General features: G+C 58.4%; 2 protein-coding genes across 3 annotated transcripts in view; both read left to right on the top strand.

Annotated features, from left to right (window-relative positions):
• TNNT3 (troponin T3, fast skeletal type) overlaps positions 1–2,056 on the top strand; it is a 29,674-nt gene extending 27,618 nt beyond the window's left edge. The window contains exon 12 of the mRNA XM_069108619.1: positions 1,677–2,056. Within this exon, the coding sequence (XP_068964720.1) occupies positions 1,677–1,725 (49 nt within the window). The 3' untranslated portion in view covers positions 1,726–2,056. The remainder of the gene's footprint in view (positions 1–1,676) is intronic.
• A 1,641-nt stretch (positions 2,057–3,697) lies between these two features.
• Positions 3,698–11,872, top strand: MRPL23 (mitochondrial ribosomal protein L23). 2 transcript variants are annotated; one of them, XM_069108622.1, is made up of 5 exons: positions 3,698–3,854; positions 7,201–7,323; positions 7,882–7,964; positions 8,385–8,458; positions 11,641–11,872. In XM_069108622.1, the coding sequence occupies exons 1-5, from the start codon at positions 3,727–3,729 to the stop codon at positions 11,782–11,784; spliced, it is 552 nt and encodes a 183-aa protein (XP_068964723.1). In that variant the 5' UTR covers positions 3,698–3,726; the 3' UTR covers positions 11,785–11,872. The 2 variants fall into 2 exon arrangements, with proteins under 2 accessions (XP_068964723.1, XP_068964722.1); XM_069108621.1 differs by having other exon boundaries at positions 3,699–3,854; positions 11,620–11,872.
• Positions 11,873–20,000: the final 8,128 nt, after the last annotated feature.

The raw sequence follows: 20,000 nt of genomic DNA, 5'->3' as shown, positions 1-20,000 counted from the left end.
GACCACCTACACTGAGTCTCCCCAGAATCTTTGGCCTCTTGTCCAGCCTTGGTCCCCAAGCTTTTTCAACAGTAACCAGCAGTGTAATCTAGGAATGGCTCTGCTAGCAGCTTGCTGTGTGGACCTTGGGCAAGTTTCCTGCTTTTTTGAGGCCTCAGTATCTCCCTCTGTGAAATGGGCATAAGAAACCCTCCCCTTTCCTCCCCACAGAGGGAGCAGAGAGCACTAGAAAGCTCCAATAAGGATTGTCGGGAAGATGCCCTTTGGCATACTCATCTCTCATCTAAAGCTGATGCCCAGCCTTCCATTTCAAACCAATGCAGGCTGAAACCAGCCAGGCTCTCCCTACCCCACCATGGCCTTCAATCCCATTTCTCAGGTTCCTGCTCATGGGGCAGGGTGGAAACAAGGAAGGTCCAAAACTTCTGCCCAAGGGGTGATTGAGCCCTTGTCTCTGATGTAGAAGGTCAGGGGTCGGCATAGACCACTCTGGGAGTGAGCCGACTGGCTGACAAGGTGTGACCAGTGTGTTGGTGTTCCTCGGTGTGTATGTGTTACCATGTGTTGGTATCAGCAGCTCCTCCTGAGGCAAGCAATGAGGCCACTTGGGGAGACAACTGCTCTGAATCCAGGGCATGCAGAGACTGGGCTTTGCCAACCCTCACTGAGAAATCAGAACATGGAGGGCTGACCTAGACTCTCCCTAGCTTTTGCCCCTGCCCAGCAGGCCTCCATCTAGGCTACCTGTAGGCAGAAGTCTCACCATCTGCTGGAGGACAGAGTCTGCCTGTCTCCCTGGATGCCAGGAGAGAAGGGTTTGACTCCTCTGCTCTCCTGGGGGAGGGAGAGCTGCCTTCACGCTCCTGCAGCAGAGCCTCCCTTGGCAGTGGGAGAATTGCAGGACTCAGAGGACATGGTTAGGAATCCTAGGGACCTTAGACCAATACTCTTTCTCTGGACCTCAGTTTACCCATGTGTAAAATCTGGGTATTGGACTTGGTGATCTTTGAAGGGTCCCCTCAGGACTAAAATTCTATGCAACAAGTCTCCTAAATGCTGTGAACCGAGGTAGGAGCTGTGTGCCTTTGAGGAAGGAAGGCAGGAACAGCAGGGAGCATGGGGGGCATTGCCTGGCCCCTCCTCTGTTTCCCAGCCCCCTCCTCCTCAGACCACCTAACATCAGACTAACCTGCTTGGCAAGGGACAAACTTACCCCTGACCAGGTCTGGCCTGGGTGCAGGTAAGTAGAGACTGCTTGGTATGGGGGCCGTGACTGGAGGTGGGAGGATGGGTCATGCCTCCCTCCCACTCTCCCCAGGCCGGTCACTTTTGGGGCATGGGCTGGGAGAGGGAAGAGACTTGGGCCTTCCGATGTGGGTGAGGAGCTTTTCTGGGGCCTCTGGCTTGGGCAAAGGCAATTCCAAGTTACCCTTGGAGCCTCCTAAAGGGAGGAGAGGGCTCAGCACCAGGGACAGAGACTCAAGGTTGAGACTGGACCAAGTCTGGGGGATTGCGAGTGAATCTTGGCAATAGAAAATGAAGTGGTCAGAGATGAGTGGTTAAGAACCCTGAGGAGTCTGGACTCTCCCCAGACTGGTGCTGTGGGCAACCCCATTTCCCTGCCTGGCCCCCTTCCCAAGACCCCCACGCTGACTTGGTTTCTCCTCCACCTGTAGCAGCAAGAAGGCTGGTGCCAAGGGCAAGGTTGGTGGGCGCTGGAAGTAAAGCCAAGAGCACACCTCCAGAGCAGAGATTGAGCTTCCCCCTGCGAGCTGCCCCTTCTTCTGATGCTGCCATTCCCACTGGCTCCCACTTATTCTGCCTTCACCCCACCCTCCAGTCTGGCTCCCCACTGCTCTCTTCTCACAAAGGTTCCAGGAGATTCCCCAAAGAGGGAAAGGAGGCACCTCATGGAGCAGCCAAGCAGACACAACGTCCCCCTGGTCCTCAGACCCTCATCTTCTCCCAGCCCTACCAGCTCTGCCAGGTGCCCCTTCCGGGGACTTCCGGGCTCCTCTTTGTGGGGCTTGTAAATAAAGCTCAAATGACTCCCTTCTCTTCTGAGTTCTCTGGTGTGTGTGGGGGGGGGGGTAGGGGAGACTGCCTGAGGTGGGCTCTTCTTATCTTGTCTGAGGGTTGCCCAGGGTGTGGGCATAAGACTGAACTCATCCAGCCAAGAGGGAAAGGGAGGCCAGGGAGCAAGAGCCAGCTCCAGGATGGGGACTCTGAGGGCTGCAGAGTTCAAGATTGTTACTTGGGGTGATGTTCCCCATGGTTCAATAGGGGTTCCCTTTGAAGGGAGGAGGGGGCTGCAGGAGGAAAGGCAAGGGGTGATCCCACTCCCTTCAGTTCTCTATCAGTGCAGGCCCCTGCCCTCCACGCCACCTAGTGGGCATGACTGAGACTGCTCGGAAAACATCCCATCTGACCCTCAATGCAAGGGCCAGTGAGTCCTCTGGCAATGTCAGCCTCCTGCCTCAAGCTCCTGCCCAAGCCCCTACCAGCTCTGGATCCTGGAAGCCTAAGGGGGGAATTCTCAGCATGAGTCAGCAGGCACAGCTCTGGTGCGGGCGGAAATAAGAAATCTGGCCTGGTGGTGGCATGTGGGGCTGAGATGGAAGGTGGGCGGTGTGCTGGGACCACTCCCCAGGTCCCCCTGCCGTTCACCCTTCTCCCTTTGTTGGGAATGGGGCAGAGGGTGGAAGAGGAAGAGATGAGGGCCTTCCAGCATGTGTGAGGAACTTCTCTGGGTCCAATCGAGGACCTCCCCCCCCCAATTATGAGAGGAGCCTCCCAGGAAGGGCAGCCCAGACCTATGGAGGTTGTTGGCCCTCTAAGAGGACTTGGGGAGTCTTGGGCATCGGCTGGATGTGGGGGAGGCAGAACTGCCTCAGTCTCTCTTCCCGAGCCATCAGAGTCCAGGGATAGGGCAACAGTGCGGACAGCGGCTTGGCGTCCGCCTCGTGAGCCCAAGCCCTGCCATGTCCTCATCCGCCCTGTGCGCCGAGGGGAGGCTTCCCAGGGTGGGGCGAACACCCCCCGTGAGCCCCGCTGGTCACCCGCCTGCTTTGGCCGGCCTGCCTAGATGGGGTGTGGCCGCGTGCCACAGCTTCTGCTCGGCCCCAGGACGTCTCTTAGCCACTGTGTGCGATCCAGGCACAGGGCTAGGACACACCGAGAAGCGCCAGGAGGACCGGGCGCTCTGCTGAGGTGGGGCACCCTTCGCCTGCCAGGCAGCCTCCCTTTTCGCAGTAGCAAGGGGCAGTCAGAAGGTCGAGGACCACTCCGCCCATTTCACAGGCAAGAAAACCGAGGCTCAGAGGGAGATCTGGCTGTCCCGGGTCCTTTTCTGACCGCCTGCCTCAGTTTCCCCCTTTGTTCCTGCCGCTCTTCTCTCCGCCTGGAATGATGTATCTGTCTCCTGCCTCCAGGAAGCTCTCCCAGAGCCCTCTGACCATCCTGTGACCAGATCGCGCACTCATGCTGCCTCACGCCCCCCCCCCCCCCAACTTTACCCTCCACCCTCTTCTCCACCGGACTGGGTCAGGACAGGATAAAGCCCCAGGGAATCCCCTCCTCCTAGGCGGAGGGCTCAGGGGCCTGGGACCCAGGGGCGGAAACGGACCACTCGGGGGAGGGCAACAGAGACAAAGGTGCGGAGCAAGAAAGAGAAAGGCAGGAGCCGGCCGAGGCACGGGCGGCGCGGCCACTGGCCGCCAGAGGGCGATGCAGGCAACGGCCTGGGCGCAGGCGCGGCAGCCAGGCTTCGTCTCGTTCTGCCCTCCTTCCGCCGCCGACAGGAAGTTCCGGGAGCCGCTGTCAGAGCGAACGCGCGTCATGGCCCGCAATGTCCTGTGAGTACGAGGCGGAGAGGGGGGGAAACTGAGGCCCGGCTCGCCCACGTGACCGCGGCCTCGGGAGCGGGGCAGGCCCCCAGCCTCCCCCACGTGACCCGCGCCTTTGCCTCGCCTGGGCCTCCCACCCGGGGAGCCCTCCCCGTCCTCCTCCCCCTCCCACCCCGACCCCGGTCCCACAGGCCCCGCCCATGACTCCGCCCACCCGGAGGGCAGCCGCGCCCCCAGCTGGCGGGGCGGGGCTTGAGGGGCGGGGCTTGGGCTGAGTGCCCGGAGGGGCCAGAGCCAGGACTCCCGGAGGCATGCAGTCCCTGCACCCCTGGGAGGGAGGGCCCCCTGCTGCGCCTGCGTGCTCCCTCCTTCCTTGTTGCATTCATTCACTCATTCACTCATTTTTTCACAGTTCACTCTTTGGTCCTTCACTCAATCACACATTCATTCATTCACTCATGCATTCATTCGTTCACTCATTTGTTCCCACATTCAGTCATTGTCCTCATTTGTGCATCCGTTATTCACTCACTCATTTATTCCCTCATGCATTCATTCACTCATTCATGAATCATTTGTGAAATCACTCATTTCATTTGTTCATTCGGTCATGTGTTTATTCACTCATTCATTCAACAACTAATTTGTTCACTAATATATTCATTCACTCACTCATGTTAGTTTGTTCATCCACTCATGTATTTGCTTATGCATCATTCACCATTTATTCACTAATTCATTCACTCATTTGTTCACTTACTCATGCATTGACTCGCTTGTTCATTAATTCATTCACTCATTCATTTGTTCACTCACTCATTCATGCCACAGCCACATCCCAGAAGTAGCCGCTTCATTCCTCTTATCTCAGATCCCAGCACTGCTCCTCAGAACTTGCAGATACCCCAGGGGTCACCTTGTTCCCAGCCAAGAATCCTCAACCCCCAGCATTTCCCTCCCTTCTGCTCAGAGACAGTTGTCCCTGTTGAGAGGTTTGCCCTGAGTCAGCCTGCCCCGGCTCCAGGTTTGGGGGTCCTGGGTTCAAATCCTGCCTCTGATACCACCTTTTAGGTCTCAGGTGTGTCACGTGGCCCTAAGCCTCAGCTTCTCCATCAGTAAAATGGCAGATGGCCCCCAATTCCATGGTCTTTCTTGGTCAATGGCTCTGGCCACAGAGAGTTACCATCCAGTGTCCAGCAAGGGCTATGAAAAGAAGTCTTAACCTGGGGGCTGGTCCTGGGTTCAGATCCCAGCACTGCCCTTATCAGCCCTGCGTAGGCTGGCTGATATCCAACTGCCCCTGGCCTTGGGCTCCCAGCCACAGCTGCATCTCCAGCCCTCTCATCCCCTCTAAACACAGCTGGTGTGGACTCCTGACAGCACCCACCTGACCGCCCTTGTTGGCCGTTGTCCTTCCCAGACTCCAAAGGCTGTGGCGCCCTCCTCTCTCCCTGGACGTGTTGGGCCCCCAGGCTGTGCGAGGAGCCTCTGCTGTCCAGCTGCTCATCTTGTCCATCTGGGCAACCTGTCGTTTGCAGCCTCTTTGCCCATTTTGGACTCTTCTGGTCATTCTCTTGGGGGCTCCTGAACCGTCCCCCAGCCTTGGGTTCCGTCCTTCTCATTGATCAGGCCCCAGATGCCCAAACCCACCTTCCTCGGGCGGGTGGGTCTGGGCAGACCCCAGCCCACATGGTGCTTTCTTCCCTTCTGTTTTCCACTTAGAGCCCCTTCAGTGATATTCCCAGGACCCTGCCCAGTGGGCTCTCTGAAGGGCACCCCATCCCAGGCCAGGGGTCTGGTGCTTTCGTGGTTTAGGGTGTGCCCCAGAAATCCACCTCCCTGGCCATCTACTGACCTGGTTCCTGTCTGCCCGCCTGCCTGTCCATCTGTCTGTTCATATGTCCATCTTTCTGTACATCCATCTGTCCATCCATCCATCTCCCTGGCCATCCACTGACTTGGCTGTCTATATCTACCTGCTAATCTATGTATCTAAGCCCCCATCTCTGTGTCTGTTTGTCTACCTGTCCTTATCTCTCCACCCATCTCTATCTGTCTGTCATCTCTAGTCTCTCTCTGTGCCAGGCCCGGGGCTAAGCCCTGGGGTCCAGGCGGATGGGTCAGCTGGGGCCGCCCTCAATCCCATGGGGATGTGGCGCCTAGGGAAGGCTTCAGTGGCCAGTCTGGCCACAGGTCCTGGAGCCCCAAGGGAGCGGAACCTTGGACGCCAGTCCTTGTCCCAGATGTCATCATAGAAGTGATGGCAGGTCGTTACCCTGAGGACTTGGTCACTCACTGGCACATTGTCCGAGAGCCCCAGTCTGTGCTTGGGCCCCAGGAACTCGTTTTTAAGGGGTTCGTGTTCTGTGTCTCCTTTATGGTCCTGTGTAGTTTATGTATCTAAAGATGGTCTGGAGAAGGGCACGGGGGCATTGTGGGCCCAGGGGGCTGGTCCCGGCTGGCACTCAGCCCCAACGTTTTCTAGAGCAGAAATGAGGTGCAGCGCCCGCTTCAGAGCTTCTGCCCTGTTCCAGACCCCCGCCCCCTTCCTCTCCTCAGCCCCAGTCACCAGCCCTGCTCACGGGCTAGGCCGCCTTTCTTCTTCCTCCCCAGGGAGGCTGGCCTCAGCTACTGCAAGGAGCCCTGGGCTCCCCTTCCTTCGTGCCCAAAGCAGCCTGGGCCCCTTTGGGCTGCGGCCAGCCAGGTGCCTCTGGGTCCTGGGTCAGCTTGTCTCTGGATTCCTTGGCGTTACCCAGAGCCGTTTGGCCGTTTGCTTTGGGGCTGTGGAGGCCCAAGATGGGCAGACTCATTGCTGACAAATGCCAGTGCGATGGTACGCAGGCACAGGCCGCAGAGTGTCCCCCGTGGGGTGGTCACAAGGGGCCCATGCCCTGAGCTGGCCGTCATGCACCGTGGCAGTTGGCCACCAGGGGGAACATGGGAGGCTGCTGACCACCTTCCTGCACAGACGTGAATGGCCACTGGAGGGCCTTAGCTGAGCAGAGTCCGGCCCGCGCCTTTGCCTCTTGGAGTGGCCGGCAGAGGTCTCTCTCCTGCTTAGCCTGCCTGCCCAGGCTGGGCCCAAGTGGTCAGCGGGAGAAGGGTAGCAGTGGGCCCACCCCATGGTGTTGGAGCTGGGCCGGCTGTCGAGGTCAGCCTGAGGCTCCACACACTCTCCAAAAGGGAAACAAAGCCACAGAGAAGCTAGGGTGCCACCGCCCCCTCCCAGTGAATCATGCCTATAGTGCCTTGTGTGCAGCGTGTGCCTAACAGAGGGTGGCTGGTCAGGGAGCTTGGGTGGGGAGCCCTGGGGGAGCCTGCCTGAAGTGCTAACCCCCTGGGGTCTTTCTGGCAGGTACCCCCTGTACCAGGCAGGAAACCCCCAGCTGCGCATCTTCAGGACCAACTTCTTCATCCAGCTGGTGAGGCCGGGGACTGCGCAGCCCGAGGACACAGTGCAGTTCCGAATCCCAATGGAGTAAGTCTTCTCAGCAGCTGGGAGCCTGGCTGCCACATCCCCTGGCTGTGGAAATGTCCAGAGCAGCCTAGGGGAAGGTTCTGGGGTGGGGATGTGGGAGCCTTGAAGGCCTCTGCTGGGGATGGTCCTTGTTGTCCCCTCGCTGGGCAGGCCCTGAATGTTCAGGAGCTGGGAAACTGCAGGGTGGGAGCTCACCCCAGGCCCCTTCCCTCAGCCCCTTGGCCTCAGGAGGACCAAATCACAACTGAGACCAGAAATCCCCAAGGGATGGTTCTCTGGGCTGGGCTCTTGCCTGAGCAGGGCCCTGGGCAGCCAGGATGGATGGGTTCTGGGGGGTCTGCCCCTGGGCCTCCCCAGGTCGGGCCGGGCTGACCTAGCAAGCTGGATTTGGTGCCATAGGAGGGAAGGGCTCGGGGATGGGCCCCTGGCCTGCACTGCTGGTGCCGGGCCACAGTGGTGAGCTGCCCTGGTCAGGGCAGGCGGGGCTCAGGACCGGGGATCCCTGCTTGGCCCTTTGTTTCAAGGTGCCTTTTCTGTCCCCTCTTGTCTGGGATGCAGAATGACCAGAGTCGACCTCAAGAATTATCTGCAGAAGGTCTATGACGTGCCGGTGGCTGCGGTGAGAACCAGGATCCAGCACGGTGAGCTCTCTGGCCGCCTGCTTTCCCTCTTTTGTTCTCTGTGGCTCTCCCCGCTAGTGACCAGGTGATGGCGCTTCAGGACCAGAAGAGGCAGCCTGCGAGCTCGGCGCGCTCTGCTTCCCTGCCTTTGTGCGGAGCCCCGTGGCCCTAGCTGCTGGGGTCTTCTCCATCCCCCTGCCACGTGCCCCCGGGCTCAGAACTTGCTCGGAGGAGCCCCAGAAGTGGGCAGCCTTTGGGGCACAGGCAGGGGCGCTCGTGGCACATTGAACCCTTAGCCTGCAGTTGGTCAGTGAGGAGGTGAATGGGGGCGCGGGCTGGGCGAGTACCCATGGCTCCTGGGCCTGGGCTGACTGCTGATTTCTGCCATAGTGGGACCCAAAATCAGGAGTCGGGAGCAAAGGAAGGTCTCTGTTCCAACAGGTTCCAACAAGAAGAGGGACCACAGGAATGTGCGCATCAAGCAGCCCGATTACAAGGTCGCTTATGTCCAGCTGGTGAGTCCAGCACAGGCACCCGGGGCTTGGCCCTGAGTGAGCATCCAAGGAGGGCCCAGAGAGAGGGGGACTCCCAGCCTCTAAGAGCTCTGGGTGAAGGCAGGGCGTGAGCAGGCAGGCCTGGACCCCAAGGGCTGGGGACTGGATAAAGGGAGCTTCAGAAACCTCCAGGGCACAGCTGCCGTCACTTGTGTGCATGTGAGTGAGCTTAATGCCTGGGGAGGGCAGCTGGCTGGCAGCTTTCAGGGGTGTCTGACACAGGTCATCTCTGCGCACTGTCAGTAAGCCTGGCCCAGGACTCCTGGACAAAGGGGACTTCCCTGCATCAACTCCTTGGGTCAGTCATCCCCCCTCAAAGGCTGGCCCCAGGGTCCATCTGGAAGGTCTGGCCCAGGGTGGTGTGGGGGCCTCTGTGTGACTCTGACCTTTGCTGCTTCCTCCACACAGAAATGGGGCCTTTCCCAGATCTGTCGAAATCCTGGCCATGTGGCTTCCCTTGGGATGTCCCTGGTGCCCCGCCCAGGCTCTCTGTCTCCTCTCCCAGTCCTGAGTTTACATGGAGTAAGGGTGGGTGACCTTGGCTTTAGCTCCCCAGGCCAGGGTCTGGGTCTTCCTTGTCTCTGCAGCTCCTGGTGCCTTCCCTTGGCCAGCAGATAGCCGGAACTGCTCGACCATCAGAAGGAAATGGGGTCTTGTTAGTACCCCGGGCGTCCCCTTGGAGGAGCTGCTCTGGGGACTGCAGCATGGGGGGGTTGGGTATGAGGCAGACCAGAGCTTTGAAGCCCCGTTCCTGCCTGGCCATACTTGGGCCTTGAAGGCTGCTCTCTCTCCTCCAGAGAGCCTTTGGGCAGCGGTCTAGGGCCGGGCACCGGGCTGATTCCCCTTGGCCCGGCCAGTGCGGGCTGTCGTGAGCTGCGGGGTCCTGTCCCTGCCGCCAGATGGCAGTAGTGCTCTTGGACTGGCCCGGGCTGGCGTGGGCTTGGGGCGCCTTTGTGGGGAGCTGGGCTTAGGCTCGCCTCCCTCCAGACAACAACTGCCTTCTTTCTCCTGCCCAGGGATCCCACATATGTGTTTGGGCTGGGAGCCATGGGTGTGTGGCGGCCCAGCCCAGGGCCAGAGAAAGCCCCTCCACCAAAAGGCCGCTGTCTAGGGGCCCCTTTGGGGGAGGCCTTTGAGTCATCTGAGCCCCTCTGTCCCCCCACCCCCCAGTCGTGAAAATTGAACTGTGCCATGGAGATCCCGTGACAGCAGCTGCCTTGGGCTCTCGGTTTTCCTGAGACTTAGCAGGGGAACCGAGTGTGTGTGTGTGTGTGTGTGTGTGTCTAATGGCACAGCTCTGGAGGGTTCCTTGATCCTAATTTGTAACGGCCAACCCCGGCCTGGGGGAGGGGGCTGTCTCCTGCCGGACTGGGCCAGCCTGGAAATGGGCTGGGCAGGGGGAGCTCGGGTGATGGGAACGTTCGAGGCACAGCCGCCTTCATTTTGGTGGCTGTTCCTTTTGATCCTTTGCTTGGCCTTTTATTGTGAAGCATGTGGAGGGGCCCTGGGAAACAAAGACCGGGTTAGGGCCCTATTCTCTATCGTGGGCGTCCAAGCCGCCAACGCTACCTTTGCCCTAATGCCTCGGTTACCCAAATGTCCCTCCCCAAGTGCCTTGACTGCCTGAGCAGTTCGGCCCGCTGGCAGAGAAGGGGTTAAGGAAGCACACAGTCCCTGAAAACCCTGGGCTGGGGGCACTTTCCCCTTCCCTTTGTCCTGCGGCTTGGGGGGTTGGGTTGGGTCGGGTTTTTTCCCTCTCGTTCTTTTCCACTGGTCAGCTTTTCCTTTCTCTCGGAACGACCTGGGGTTTCTTTCTTTTCTTTCTTTAAGTGAAAGGTTAAATTCTCTAGATAGGAGAAGAGTTCCCCAAGGAACCCTAAATTTCCTCGTGGCCTTTGTGTCCAGTAGGATGCGAGCCCCGGATTCAACCCGAACCTTTCCTGGCTTTTCTGAACTATTATAAATGACAAACTTTGTATTTACATTTTAAAGTGTCATTTTGCATCCCCCTCCCCTTTAGAAAACCGGCGAATCACCCCCATAGATCCTCCATAAATCCCCCTGTTCTGGGCAGTCAGCCCTGCATGTAAACTATTGCCCTTTGGTATTTTAAAAAAGAAAAAAAAAAGTTTTGAAATGTGTAAGATAATCCTCCAGAAAGCCAGCTACCAAGCGTGCCGGCCCTGCTTTTCATCACTCCCGGCTCTGACACCCCCGTCCATATGATCAGAATTTATCAACCTTCAGTTCTCAGGGTGTCCCCGGCTGGCCGACAGCCCAAACCCAAACTGCGCAAAACGCCGGCCCTCGCCTCGTTTTCCTTATTAAACCGTTCCAGACACACATGGTCTTTCTTTGTGTCCCTTGACCTATCTTAAATGTCAGAGAAGTTCGGTGTTTAATATCAGTAATTTTACTGGAATATTATTTATTAAATCAGTGATATTTTTGAAATAGGAAACAGTCGTGCAATTTAATATTTAATCTCAGTAATATTACTGGAGTACCAGCTTTACGATTGGGGTCCCCATGCCCCGGGACGGCTGCCTCCCCCTCCGCCCCAGAATCGCTCCTAATCCGGCCGAGGACGTGGGGAGCCCCCGGGCTCCGGGCTCGGGCCTTTGTTGCTACTGATCTATCCTGAGAGTTCTAGTGAGAGCCCTAAGACCAGTTAATTTGCAAAGCCGTTCCTGATTTATAGAGCCGCATGGCCGGCCGTATTTCTCGGCTGGTCTTTGCCGAGCCCTGAGCCGGGACTCGGGGTCTGGAGAGCTCCCCGCTCCCCCCTCCAGGGAATGGACATCATTAATGAGGCCACAAGCAGGACAAATGCGGCTCCGGGAAGAGATAATGTCAGTGAAAAGATCATTGTCCCAGAGTGATGGTTTCCTGCTGCTAGATGAAAGGGGAGGCCGAGGCCCCGGACACGCTCCGCTGCCGCGGCTGGCCTGTCCATCACTCGCAGCAGCCGGGGAGGGGGCCGTTAATCATCTCATCCTCTTTGCTGCCCTCCGGGTGACTGAGCCCCAGGTTCTGGCCGCGCTGATGGGGGGCGCCCCCGCCCCCCCCCGCGGGCCAGCCTCGGCCTTTTTGGGCTGGGAATATTCCTTGTTTCACCCTAGGCTCACGGGCAGACCTTCCAGTTCCCAGATCTGTTTCCTGAGAAAGATCGCAGCCCCGAAGCCGGCTCCGTTGATGATATCCAAAATCAGTTTATGGAGGATGAAAGACAGCGGCAGAAAGGCGAGCCCCGGCGCGGAGGCGTCCCTGACTGGTTCGGCCTGTGATGGGGCTGCCCAGACCGTTCTGGAGGGCCCGCGCGAGGAACACTTGAAAGAGGCAGAATTAAAGTTTTTGCTTAATGGAAAAGGAAAACGGCCTCCTTGTTTTCCATTTTTTTCCTCGTGTAAGCTGGTGGTCTCAGGCTCAGCAGTGGTGGCAGCCGCAACATGCTTGGGCTAGGTGGGCCATTGCTCCCCCTTCCTTCCTACAGAGAGCTCCCAGACCCTTGTGCTCTGCTTGCTGGCCCCCTGGCCCCACTGGGCCTCGGGATGCCAAGGAGATTTCGCAAAGATGGGTCTTTCCACCTGAAGAGACCCCCGGCGAGGAAGAGACTGGGGTGCCCTGCCCAGGGCTGGGCAGGGATGGTACAGGATACCACCAGAGGGCCAAGTCCAGCCAGGGAAGGGACTACGGGATGGCCTGGAGAGGCCTACACTAATTAATTAGAATTAATTAATTAGAAGGACTTGAAGGTGGAGAAGCCGAATTTAGCCAGCCCTGCCAAGGAAGCAGGGAGGAAGCCAGAGGGGTGTGGAGGGGCAATGGAGGACTGAGGCTGGGACAGGGACTGGCCGTAGGAGGGGGGAGGGTGGGCCTGGCCAGTCACAGTACTTAGAGCTGAATGGACCATCTGGGACAGTGTTGCCCACCGAATTGTGACCAGGGTCCCATAGCAGCCTGAGGGGCCGGGCCAGGAAGGGGCCCTGGGAGCTTTGTTGATAGTTGTGTCCAGTTGAGTCCCAGGCTCAGACCGTGGGCCGGTGCTGGGCAGCCCCTGGAAGGGGGAGGGGGTCCCTTCTGAGCAAGGACTCCAGTCCAGGCTGGCAGTGTGGGGCTTCTTTGTAAATAAGCACCAGCTTATTTGTTGTCTTCGTGGCAGGCAGCTTGGTAAAGTGAGGGAGGCCAGGGAAGCACCCAGACCTGTGACCTGGGGACCAGGGCTTCTGCCTCCTCCCCCTTTTTCAGGAGCCACTGTTGTGAGTGAGGGGAGCTGGGCTCTTCTGCCTTTGACGCTACTCTTTGGTAGTTTGGCATTGAAAGACTGCGCGTCACCGGGGTGTGTGCCCCAGTGACCAAGGAAAGCAGGGCTGCCAGCGGCCTCTTCCTCCTCAGTCCAGGGGCCCTGGCCTGCCCCGGGGCATGGTGGGACTGCCGGGCTTCCCCGTCTGACCCGGCTTGTGCCAGCCCGCTCTGGCCTTTCTCCTCGCACCCAGAGTTGGGGTGTCTCACGAGGGGTTTCTGAGGACACAGCAGCTCCTTTGGGTCACATCATCATCCTGGTCCCATATCAGAGGGGACTGAGTCATGGCCGGGACCCTGGCAGTGGGACGAGGTGGGGGGGGGGGCAGGATGATGGCACTACTCCCAAGTTGTTAACAGAGCTTTGGTCATTGATGTGGTGAAGGCAGAAGCCGCCCGAACTGGCTTCCAGTCTTGCCTTTCTCTGCCTTTCTGGGTCAAAGCAGCACCAGCAGGAACCTCCCAAGGCTGTTACCCTTTTCTGCTGCCTTCCTGCTTTTGAACCCGAGACTAATGGAAAGAGCAGGGAGTAGGTCAGAGACCAGGGTTCTTCCCCCTTTCTGCCAGGCTGTGAATGCCACCCCCCCCCCAAATCCCAGAGCTGGAAGGGAGCTCAGGGCCCATCCCTGAACAAGGGTCCCCCACCCCCCTCCGCCTCCAGAGGCAGCCCTTCTATGCTGGGACAGCTCTCATTGTTGACATCAAGCCCCGACCTGCCTCCCCTAACTGCTGCTGTCTCTGCTGCTCTGCCCTCTGGGGCCAAGCTCAGAAAGCTAATCCCTTCTCTGAAGGGCCCTCGAGCTTCATCTCTACCTCCCTATTTTGGTGTCTGTGGGTGGACTTTCATTGTTCTCTGCTGGTCCCCATGGGTTGGGGGCCCCCACTGAGTGAGCCCAGACCCTCCCAGACTGGGGAAGTCAGGTGGTCCTGCCCCAGGTCTGGATCTGCCTGGAGTATTCAGCCTGTCCAGGCTGTGCTCCAGGCCTCTCTGTGAGACCCTTGAGCATGAGCAGCACACCAGCCCTTTTCTGGGACAGCTCATGCTTGCCTCAGTGGGCCTGTGACAGGGACTCCCAGGTACTCGGGCATCCCCTGTAGACTGATGTGGAAGACTCCAGCAAATCCTTCCCAGGCTTCCCGTCCCTCCCTGCCTTTGTGATTGTTTCTGATGCCCTCAGTCTCTGCTCTTTCCCAGTGACTTCCATTTTCCTCTTCTTCCCAAGCCGCTTTGCCCTGGAAGCCAGAGGCTAAACTCTTTTGGCAAGGAGACCCCTCCCTGCCAGCTGCCTTTCCAATCCCCCTCCTGAGAGAAGGTGAGCACCGGGAAGACTTCCTTTTCTTCCCCGTTTTCCTCTCCTTTTCTTCTTGCCAAGCAGACCCACATTTTCATTTAAATGAGATTGGACAGCCTCTGGAGTGCCCATTTGGCAAAACCGCCCACGGCCTGGAGCTGCCTGCTGGCTCCTGGAGTCGCCAGGGAATCTGAAGACATTTTAATGCTATTCCACCGCGGAGCGGGGAGGGTTTCACAGACATTATCCAGTCCTACATCCCAGCACCGCCATGGGCAAGCCAGGAGAAGGGACCTTTCTCCCACTTGCCCCGGGCTCTGAAGCCCATGGACACTTCAGCTGGGCTTAGAACCCAGGCCTCCTGACACCCAGTCAGGACATGGGTGAACCCAACAGCGCACCACCTCCCTCACATAGAAAAGACGTTTCAACCATGGCCCAGCAGTGACTTTCTCCCCTTTTTGGCCACATCAGGGGTGCCTTCCGAGGGTGAGCTGGGTCCCCTCCTCCGTGGCAGCCCATTAACGGGGCTCACACAAAAGGCTCCCAATTGAAATGTGGCTTAAGAGTGAGGTTTGGGGCTGATTTGTGGATTCCACTCGCCCACATTCGTCTTGTTCCCCATGACCATGAATCAAACGGACTCTTTATGTTTGAATGAATGAAAAGCGCAGATTCACACACAAGCCTATTGTGACAAGGCAGCCTATTGTTGACCTCCTTAAAGCCCCCAAGTCAGAAGAAGGAGCTTGAAGGCCCGAGTGTGGACGTTGGAAGATTTGTTTATTAAAACCAGTTTTCCCTCCTATGGGAGGTTCCCTGGCTCCCTTGGAGGCAGGGTGGGCAGCAGCCCGTAGCAGAACCCCAGGCCCTTGGGGTCTGGCCAGGTGCTGGAGACCCACCTCCTGCCTGGGGACACTTCCCAGAGAAGGTAAAGAGGCAGGAGAAGCAGGGACTTGAGTGTGGTGCTTTAGAGGACTTTGGCCAGAATCGTGTTCGTCACAGCAGTGTCAGAAAGAGCAGCCGCACAAGGAGCCCCGTCTCCCCTCTGCCGTGGCTCCCTCCCCCTCTCCCCATGTCTTGGAAGTCGAGACTGACCCCCTGCTCTTGCTGCCACTGTGAATCGGGGGCTCCTCCGGCCCAGGTCCCCATCTTGGGTCCACTTCTCCCTGGCTGCTGCTCTGGGCTACAGCCCACTCCCTCCTACGTTTCCTGCTCCCCCCTCCCAAAGAACATTCCCCAGGGCCAGGGGTGAGTCTTTAGGGCCTAGGCTCCTCGGGTCTTCCCACGGAGATGGAGACGTTGGGTTGGATTTCACATCTTACTGAGCTGGGTTGCACTGAGGTCCCCTCCAGGCCCACAGCTCTGGGGGTAGTCAGAGAGTATGGTTCAGCACTCAATTGGCCCCACTTTCCAGGAGGAGAAACTGAGCCCCAGCCAGTGGAGCAGGGCTGGGGAGCAGCTCTCTTCTCCCCCAAGCTCTCTCGGAGGTTCCCAGCTCTGCTGGGGGAAGGAGGGGGGAGGAAGTTGGCCTGGGTCGGGGCACATCTTACCCTGTGGTTTTAAAGTCCCCTAAAGGACAGAAAGCACAACCTGAAAGATTTCAATTGTACCTTCGGAAGGAAATGCTTCAGGGTCCTTGGGAGGATGGGGCCTCCAATTCACAGCAGAGAAAGGAATCTCACACCTCATCATCTCTGGGCTCAGGGAGTTCTGTGGGATGGGAATGCCATCAAGACCTGCTCTAGCAGACCCAGGACGGGAGAAGGACCCCTCTCTCCATGGGACACCCCCCCCCAGATGGAAAAAGAAGCCATGTTCCTTCCTCCCTCTGTTCGTCCCCCACACACTGTACCCCTCACTCTGTTTAATTCTGTTTTCTCCCCTGGCTGGATGGGGAGCTCGCTGAGGCCAGGGACAATGTCTCCTCATCCCCTCATTGGGCATTCATGAAGAAGGTCGGAGGCCACCATGAGGACAGAGGCTTGGGCATCGAGCCCCCCAGTCCCTCCGGCCTCTGAGTGCCCCTGGCTCTAGGACTCAGGGCTTACTTTGTAAAACAACAGCCCCTGAGTTCTCTGCTCCCCAACCCTGTCCCTGGCCTTTGTGGCAGTTCTTTGGTTGAAGCAGGCTAGAAACATTTTCAGGAAGATGTCAAAAGCAAGACAGGTCTAAGCCCTTGGTGGGAGAACCCTGTGGGCCAAAAAGAAGTCATTGCCAGGCTGGGGAGGGGCCAGGATGGCTATCTTCATGAGACTTGTCCTGGTTGAGGCAAATGTATCTGTCAGGAGGCATCAGGCAGTCTCAGGCCCGGAGCTGGGGGTCCTGAAGACATGGGGAAGGGGCCTGTGCTTGGCCATCTCCTCTGGGCTTTTCCTAGTGCTACAGGGCTCCCAGATGGGGCTCCCCCCTTTACCTCTGGCCAACCTGTTGAGCCAGGCAGGATAAGGGTGACTGGACACTAAGTGTGCAGGAACCCACTCCCCTGTGCTCATACCAGGACAGCAAATGGTCCAGGAGCAGAGAGCAAGCTTGTTCCCCAGGTGGCCCTGTGGCCAGGGAGACAAAGAATGAACAGGCCAGCTCCCAGAGAGGACAAAGGAAGGATGTAAACCGGGAGGAGAGAGGATGCTGAGGTAGCACTGTGGGTGGGGAGAGGGCATTTCTACTGGCAATTCCTGCCTCTGCCCTCTCTTTCCCTCTCAGGGTCCTGGATTTTCCCTCTCTCATACAAAGAGCCCTTCAGGCATTCGATCTAAGCCTTCCACACTTTCCTCTGCCCACCTCACCTCCTCAAGGCCTAGAGTACCACACAGTGCCCAGGGGGCTGACTGGGTGGTCCCAGGGCAGGGCAATTCTAGACCAGGCAGGGGGAAGCAGCACCTGTTGCCAAGGCTACAAGCATCAGCAAACTGGAGTCTCTGGCCCTCTTTGCAGATCTCTTTCTGCCTCTGTGAATATATCCAGACCATGTCATTGCTGGAACAGGGGACAGTCCCCAAGGGAGAGTCAGCCCCTCCTCACCTCAAGCCCCCCTGGCCCCCAGACTCAATGGCATTCCCAGAACAGCCTTCTTGCACAGCTGGGGAAGGCTGGCCACACTCACCGGGGCCTCCAAACATCCTGTTTATTCCGACACCGGGAACAGTTGATTGAAAGATAAAGAGCAGAAGGCTGATTAGAACCACATCCCCCCTTTGCCTGGACATCAACAAGAATGACAGGCAGTGTGGGGGGGGGGGGTTCCCAAGCGGGGGGACAGAGAACAGCCTCTGGTCTCCCTCTAGTGTAGTCAGGCAGTGAGGGCCAGGAGCCCAGGGTAGGGGGGGAGCTGCCACGGGGGTGTGGGGGGGCTTCCAGGAACCCTTGGGGGGGCTGCCACAGGGTGAGGGCCAGGAGCCCTTGGGGGGCTTCCAGGAGCCCTTGGGGGAGCTGCCACAGGGTGAGGGCCAGGAGCCTTTGTTGGGGGGGCTTCCAGGAGCTGTTAGGGTAGGGGCCAGGAGCTCTTGGGGGGGCTGCCACAGGGTGAGGGCCAGGAGCAGGGGGCGGGGCACCTTTCCCTGAGTAGCTGGGGTAGGGGAGGCCCAGCTTAGACCCCAGCCAGTTCTCTTGATACAAACTAACATGGAGGAGAAAGCAGGTACCAGGTACTGTGGGCCAGGGACCATCCTCTCTCCCTGGACCTGTTTGCTGGTCATTTGTCCCTGGGAGGAGTCCCATTTCCTCTGCAGGTGTCCAGGAGACCTTTGGGAGAAGGGGCAGAAGATGAACCCACAACTCCCCAGGGCCTTCCTCAGTATACTCACAGACTGGAGCCCCTCAATCCCGGGGTCTGGGGCTTGAATTTCCTTGAGATGAGTTAAAGCTGTCTGGGAAGGCCTTCAGAGCTGGGCTTTCAAATGAATGAGAGACTGGGGGAGCAGGGCAGTGAATGAGTCCCTGAAAGCAGCCCCAGTGTGGGCACACACTGGGCCCCACATAGCCTGGGAACCCCACTGGGCAGAGTGACCCTCCTTCCCAGGGCCCCTCTACCAGGGGCAGTCCCCCAGCCCCCAGCCTCAGTATCCTGAGCCTTGCTCCAGCCTACTTGGCCTGTGGGCTGAAGGGGGCAGGAGGCAAAGAGAAAGGGCAGCCCCCAGCCCCTTTCTGCTCTTTGGGAGCACCCAGTCTATCCCCATTTCCTCTCAGGGCTCCCCTAATCCTGCTGCCAGTCACCCTCAGCCCCTCCCCCTTTACTTTGTCTCCTCTGATCCCCTCCCATCCTGGGTGCCCTGCCCTCCTCCTCCCCCTCTTCTCCTCTTCCCTGCTCAGCCCCCTAACCTGAGCCCAAACCAGGATGTAACTCAGCTTTGCCCATGAAGTCCTCTGGCCATCTTCGAGGCTCATTTCCTGGGCATTCTTCTGTCTCCTTTCTCTGAGGATGAGGAAGGGGAGACAAAGAGGGCCTTGTTTCAGCCATCCTGGCCCTGGGCAGTCCAACAGAAGTGGAGGGTCTCCTGCCTTCCATCCCCCCACCCCACCAGGCCTAGCAGAGCTCAAGCCTAGTGCCTTGGGCTTTGGAGGGGCAGGAGGGACCCTCCCTGGCCAACAGACCTGGCTGTTGTCTCTCTCATCCAGGCTACCCCCAGGGGGTGCCACCCAGCTCTGTGACCAGACACATCTTTTTCTCCCCAATGATGTGGGCTAGGTATAGGCATCCTTTGAGTAAATCAACCCAAGAAATGCCAAGTGTGGACTCCAGTCTGAGGTGGCACCTTCAGTTGGGAAGATGGCAAACACAGGTTGCCCTGGTGCCCCTGCAGAGTGCCTCCAGGGCATGGTGCTGCCCTGCCTGGCCTGGATGGGGCAGATGCTTTCTGTGTGTGTTGAGGTTGAGGCCGGAGGGAGATAGTTTGGATTCGATTTCAGGAACCCAGAGGATCTGGTAGAGCTTGGTGGAACCTGTTCCCAGACTCCCTTGACATGTGTCCCCAGCGTCTGCCCTCTGGAGGACGTGTTCAGGAACCTTGCCATTTATGCTGTAGATTCTGGGGAAATTCCACCAGAACAAATCCCCTCTCCCCACCTCCTGTATGCCAGGAATGGGAGAGAAGGGAAGACAAAAGCCCCTGCCTCTCCTCCACACTGCTCCCTGCTCTCACCCAGCTGTTTCTGAGTCTGATGGCTAGCCTGGTTGCTGTATGGAAAGCCATGGGCTCCCTCTACCTCCTGGAGCAGGGGCCCCTCCAGCAGTCAGGAGGAACCCTAGAGGTCCTCACATCTGCCTTCCCCTGCCTCTGACAGATGGGGAAACTGAGGCCAGGGAAGGGTCCCCCCTGGAGGCAGCAGAGATGGAGGACTGAACCAGAGCTTTGCCCTCCCTCTTCCCCCAGCCCATTCGCTGGTCTTGAGGCCCCCCAGGCCTGCTTCCGCTCCTTTAATGACCATTAGGACACTGCTCCCAACTGTTCCCCCAGGTGTGTTTGGATGGCCTGTCTCCCCATTTATGTGTAACCTGGGAATCTCTTCCTCCTCCTCTGGGGGCTTGGTCCACTTGGCACACACTGAACAAAGGCTGTGGGGAAGGGACAGAGAATGATGGGGCAGCCTGAGCACAGTGAGAGCTTCAGTTCTTGACCTCCTCAGAGGAATAGGCAGAAAGCGGCACAGTGTCCTTCTGTATCTAGGTGATTCTGGGTCGGGGCAGCAGGAGAAGGAAGGTAGTGTAGGCCCTAGGAGAGGAAGTTTACTCTGAAGGTAGCTGTCCATCTTGGGGAGCAGGAATGGCAGAGATAGGGCCGAAAGGGACCCCAAAGGCCACGAAGGCAGAGTGTGTGTGTGCGTGAGAGAGAGGAGAGGAGAGACAGAGAGAAAGAGAGAGGAGGGAGGAGAGGGAGAGAGAGAAAGAGGGAGAGGGAGAGAGACAGAGA

Source organism: Petaurus breviceps, unplaced genomic scaffold (assembly GCF_028583685.1).
Source record: "Petaurus breviceps papuanus isolate PSGF00001 unplaced genomic scaffold, PetGlider_PUasm1.0 90410, whole genome shotgun sequence".
In the NCBI taxonomy this organism is placed as follows: Eukaryota; Metazoa; Chordata; class Mammalia; order Diprotodontia; family Petauridae; genus Petaurus; species Petaurus breviceps.
The sequence above is the reverse complement of the archived record's forward strand: the minus strand, read 5'-3'. Positions and strand labels throughout refer to the sequence as shown.

Coding starts and splice junctions, on each gene's coding strand:
- MRPL23 (XM_069108621.1), top strand. CDS start 3,727: ATGCAGGCAACGGCCTGGGCGCAGGCGCGGCAGCCAGGCTTCGTCTCG. Junction 7,324..7,881: donor CAGTTCCGAATCCCAATGGA/GTAAGTCTTCTC, acceptor TCTGGGATGCAG/AATGACCAGAGTCGACCTCA. Junction 7,965..8,384: donor GAGAACCAGGATCCAGCACG/GTGAGCTCTCTG, acceptor CTGTTCCAACAG/GTTCCAACAAGAAGAGGGAC.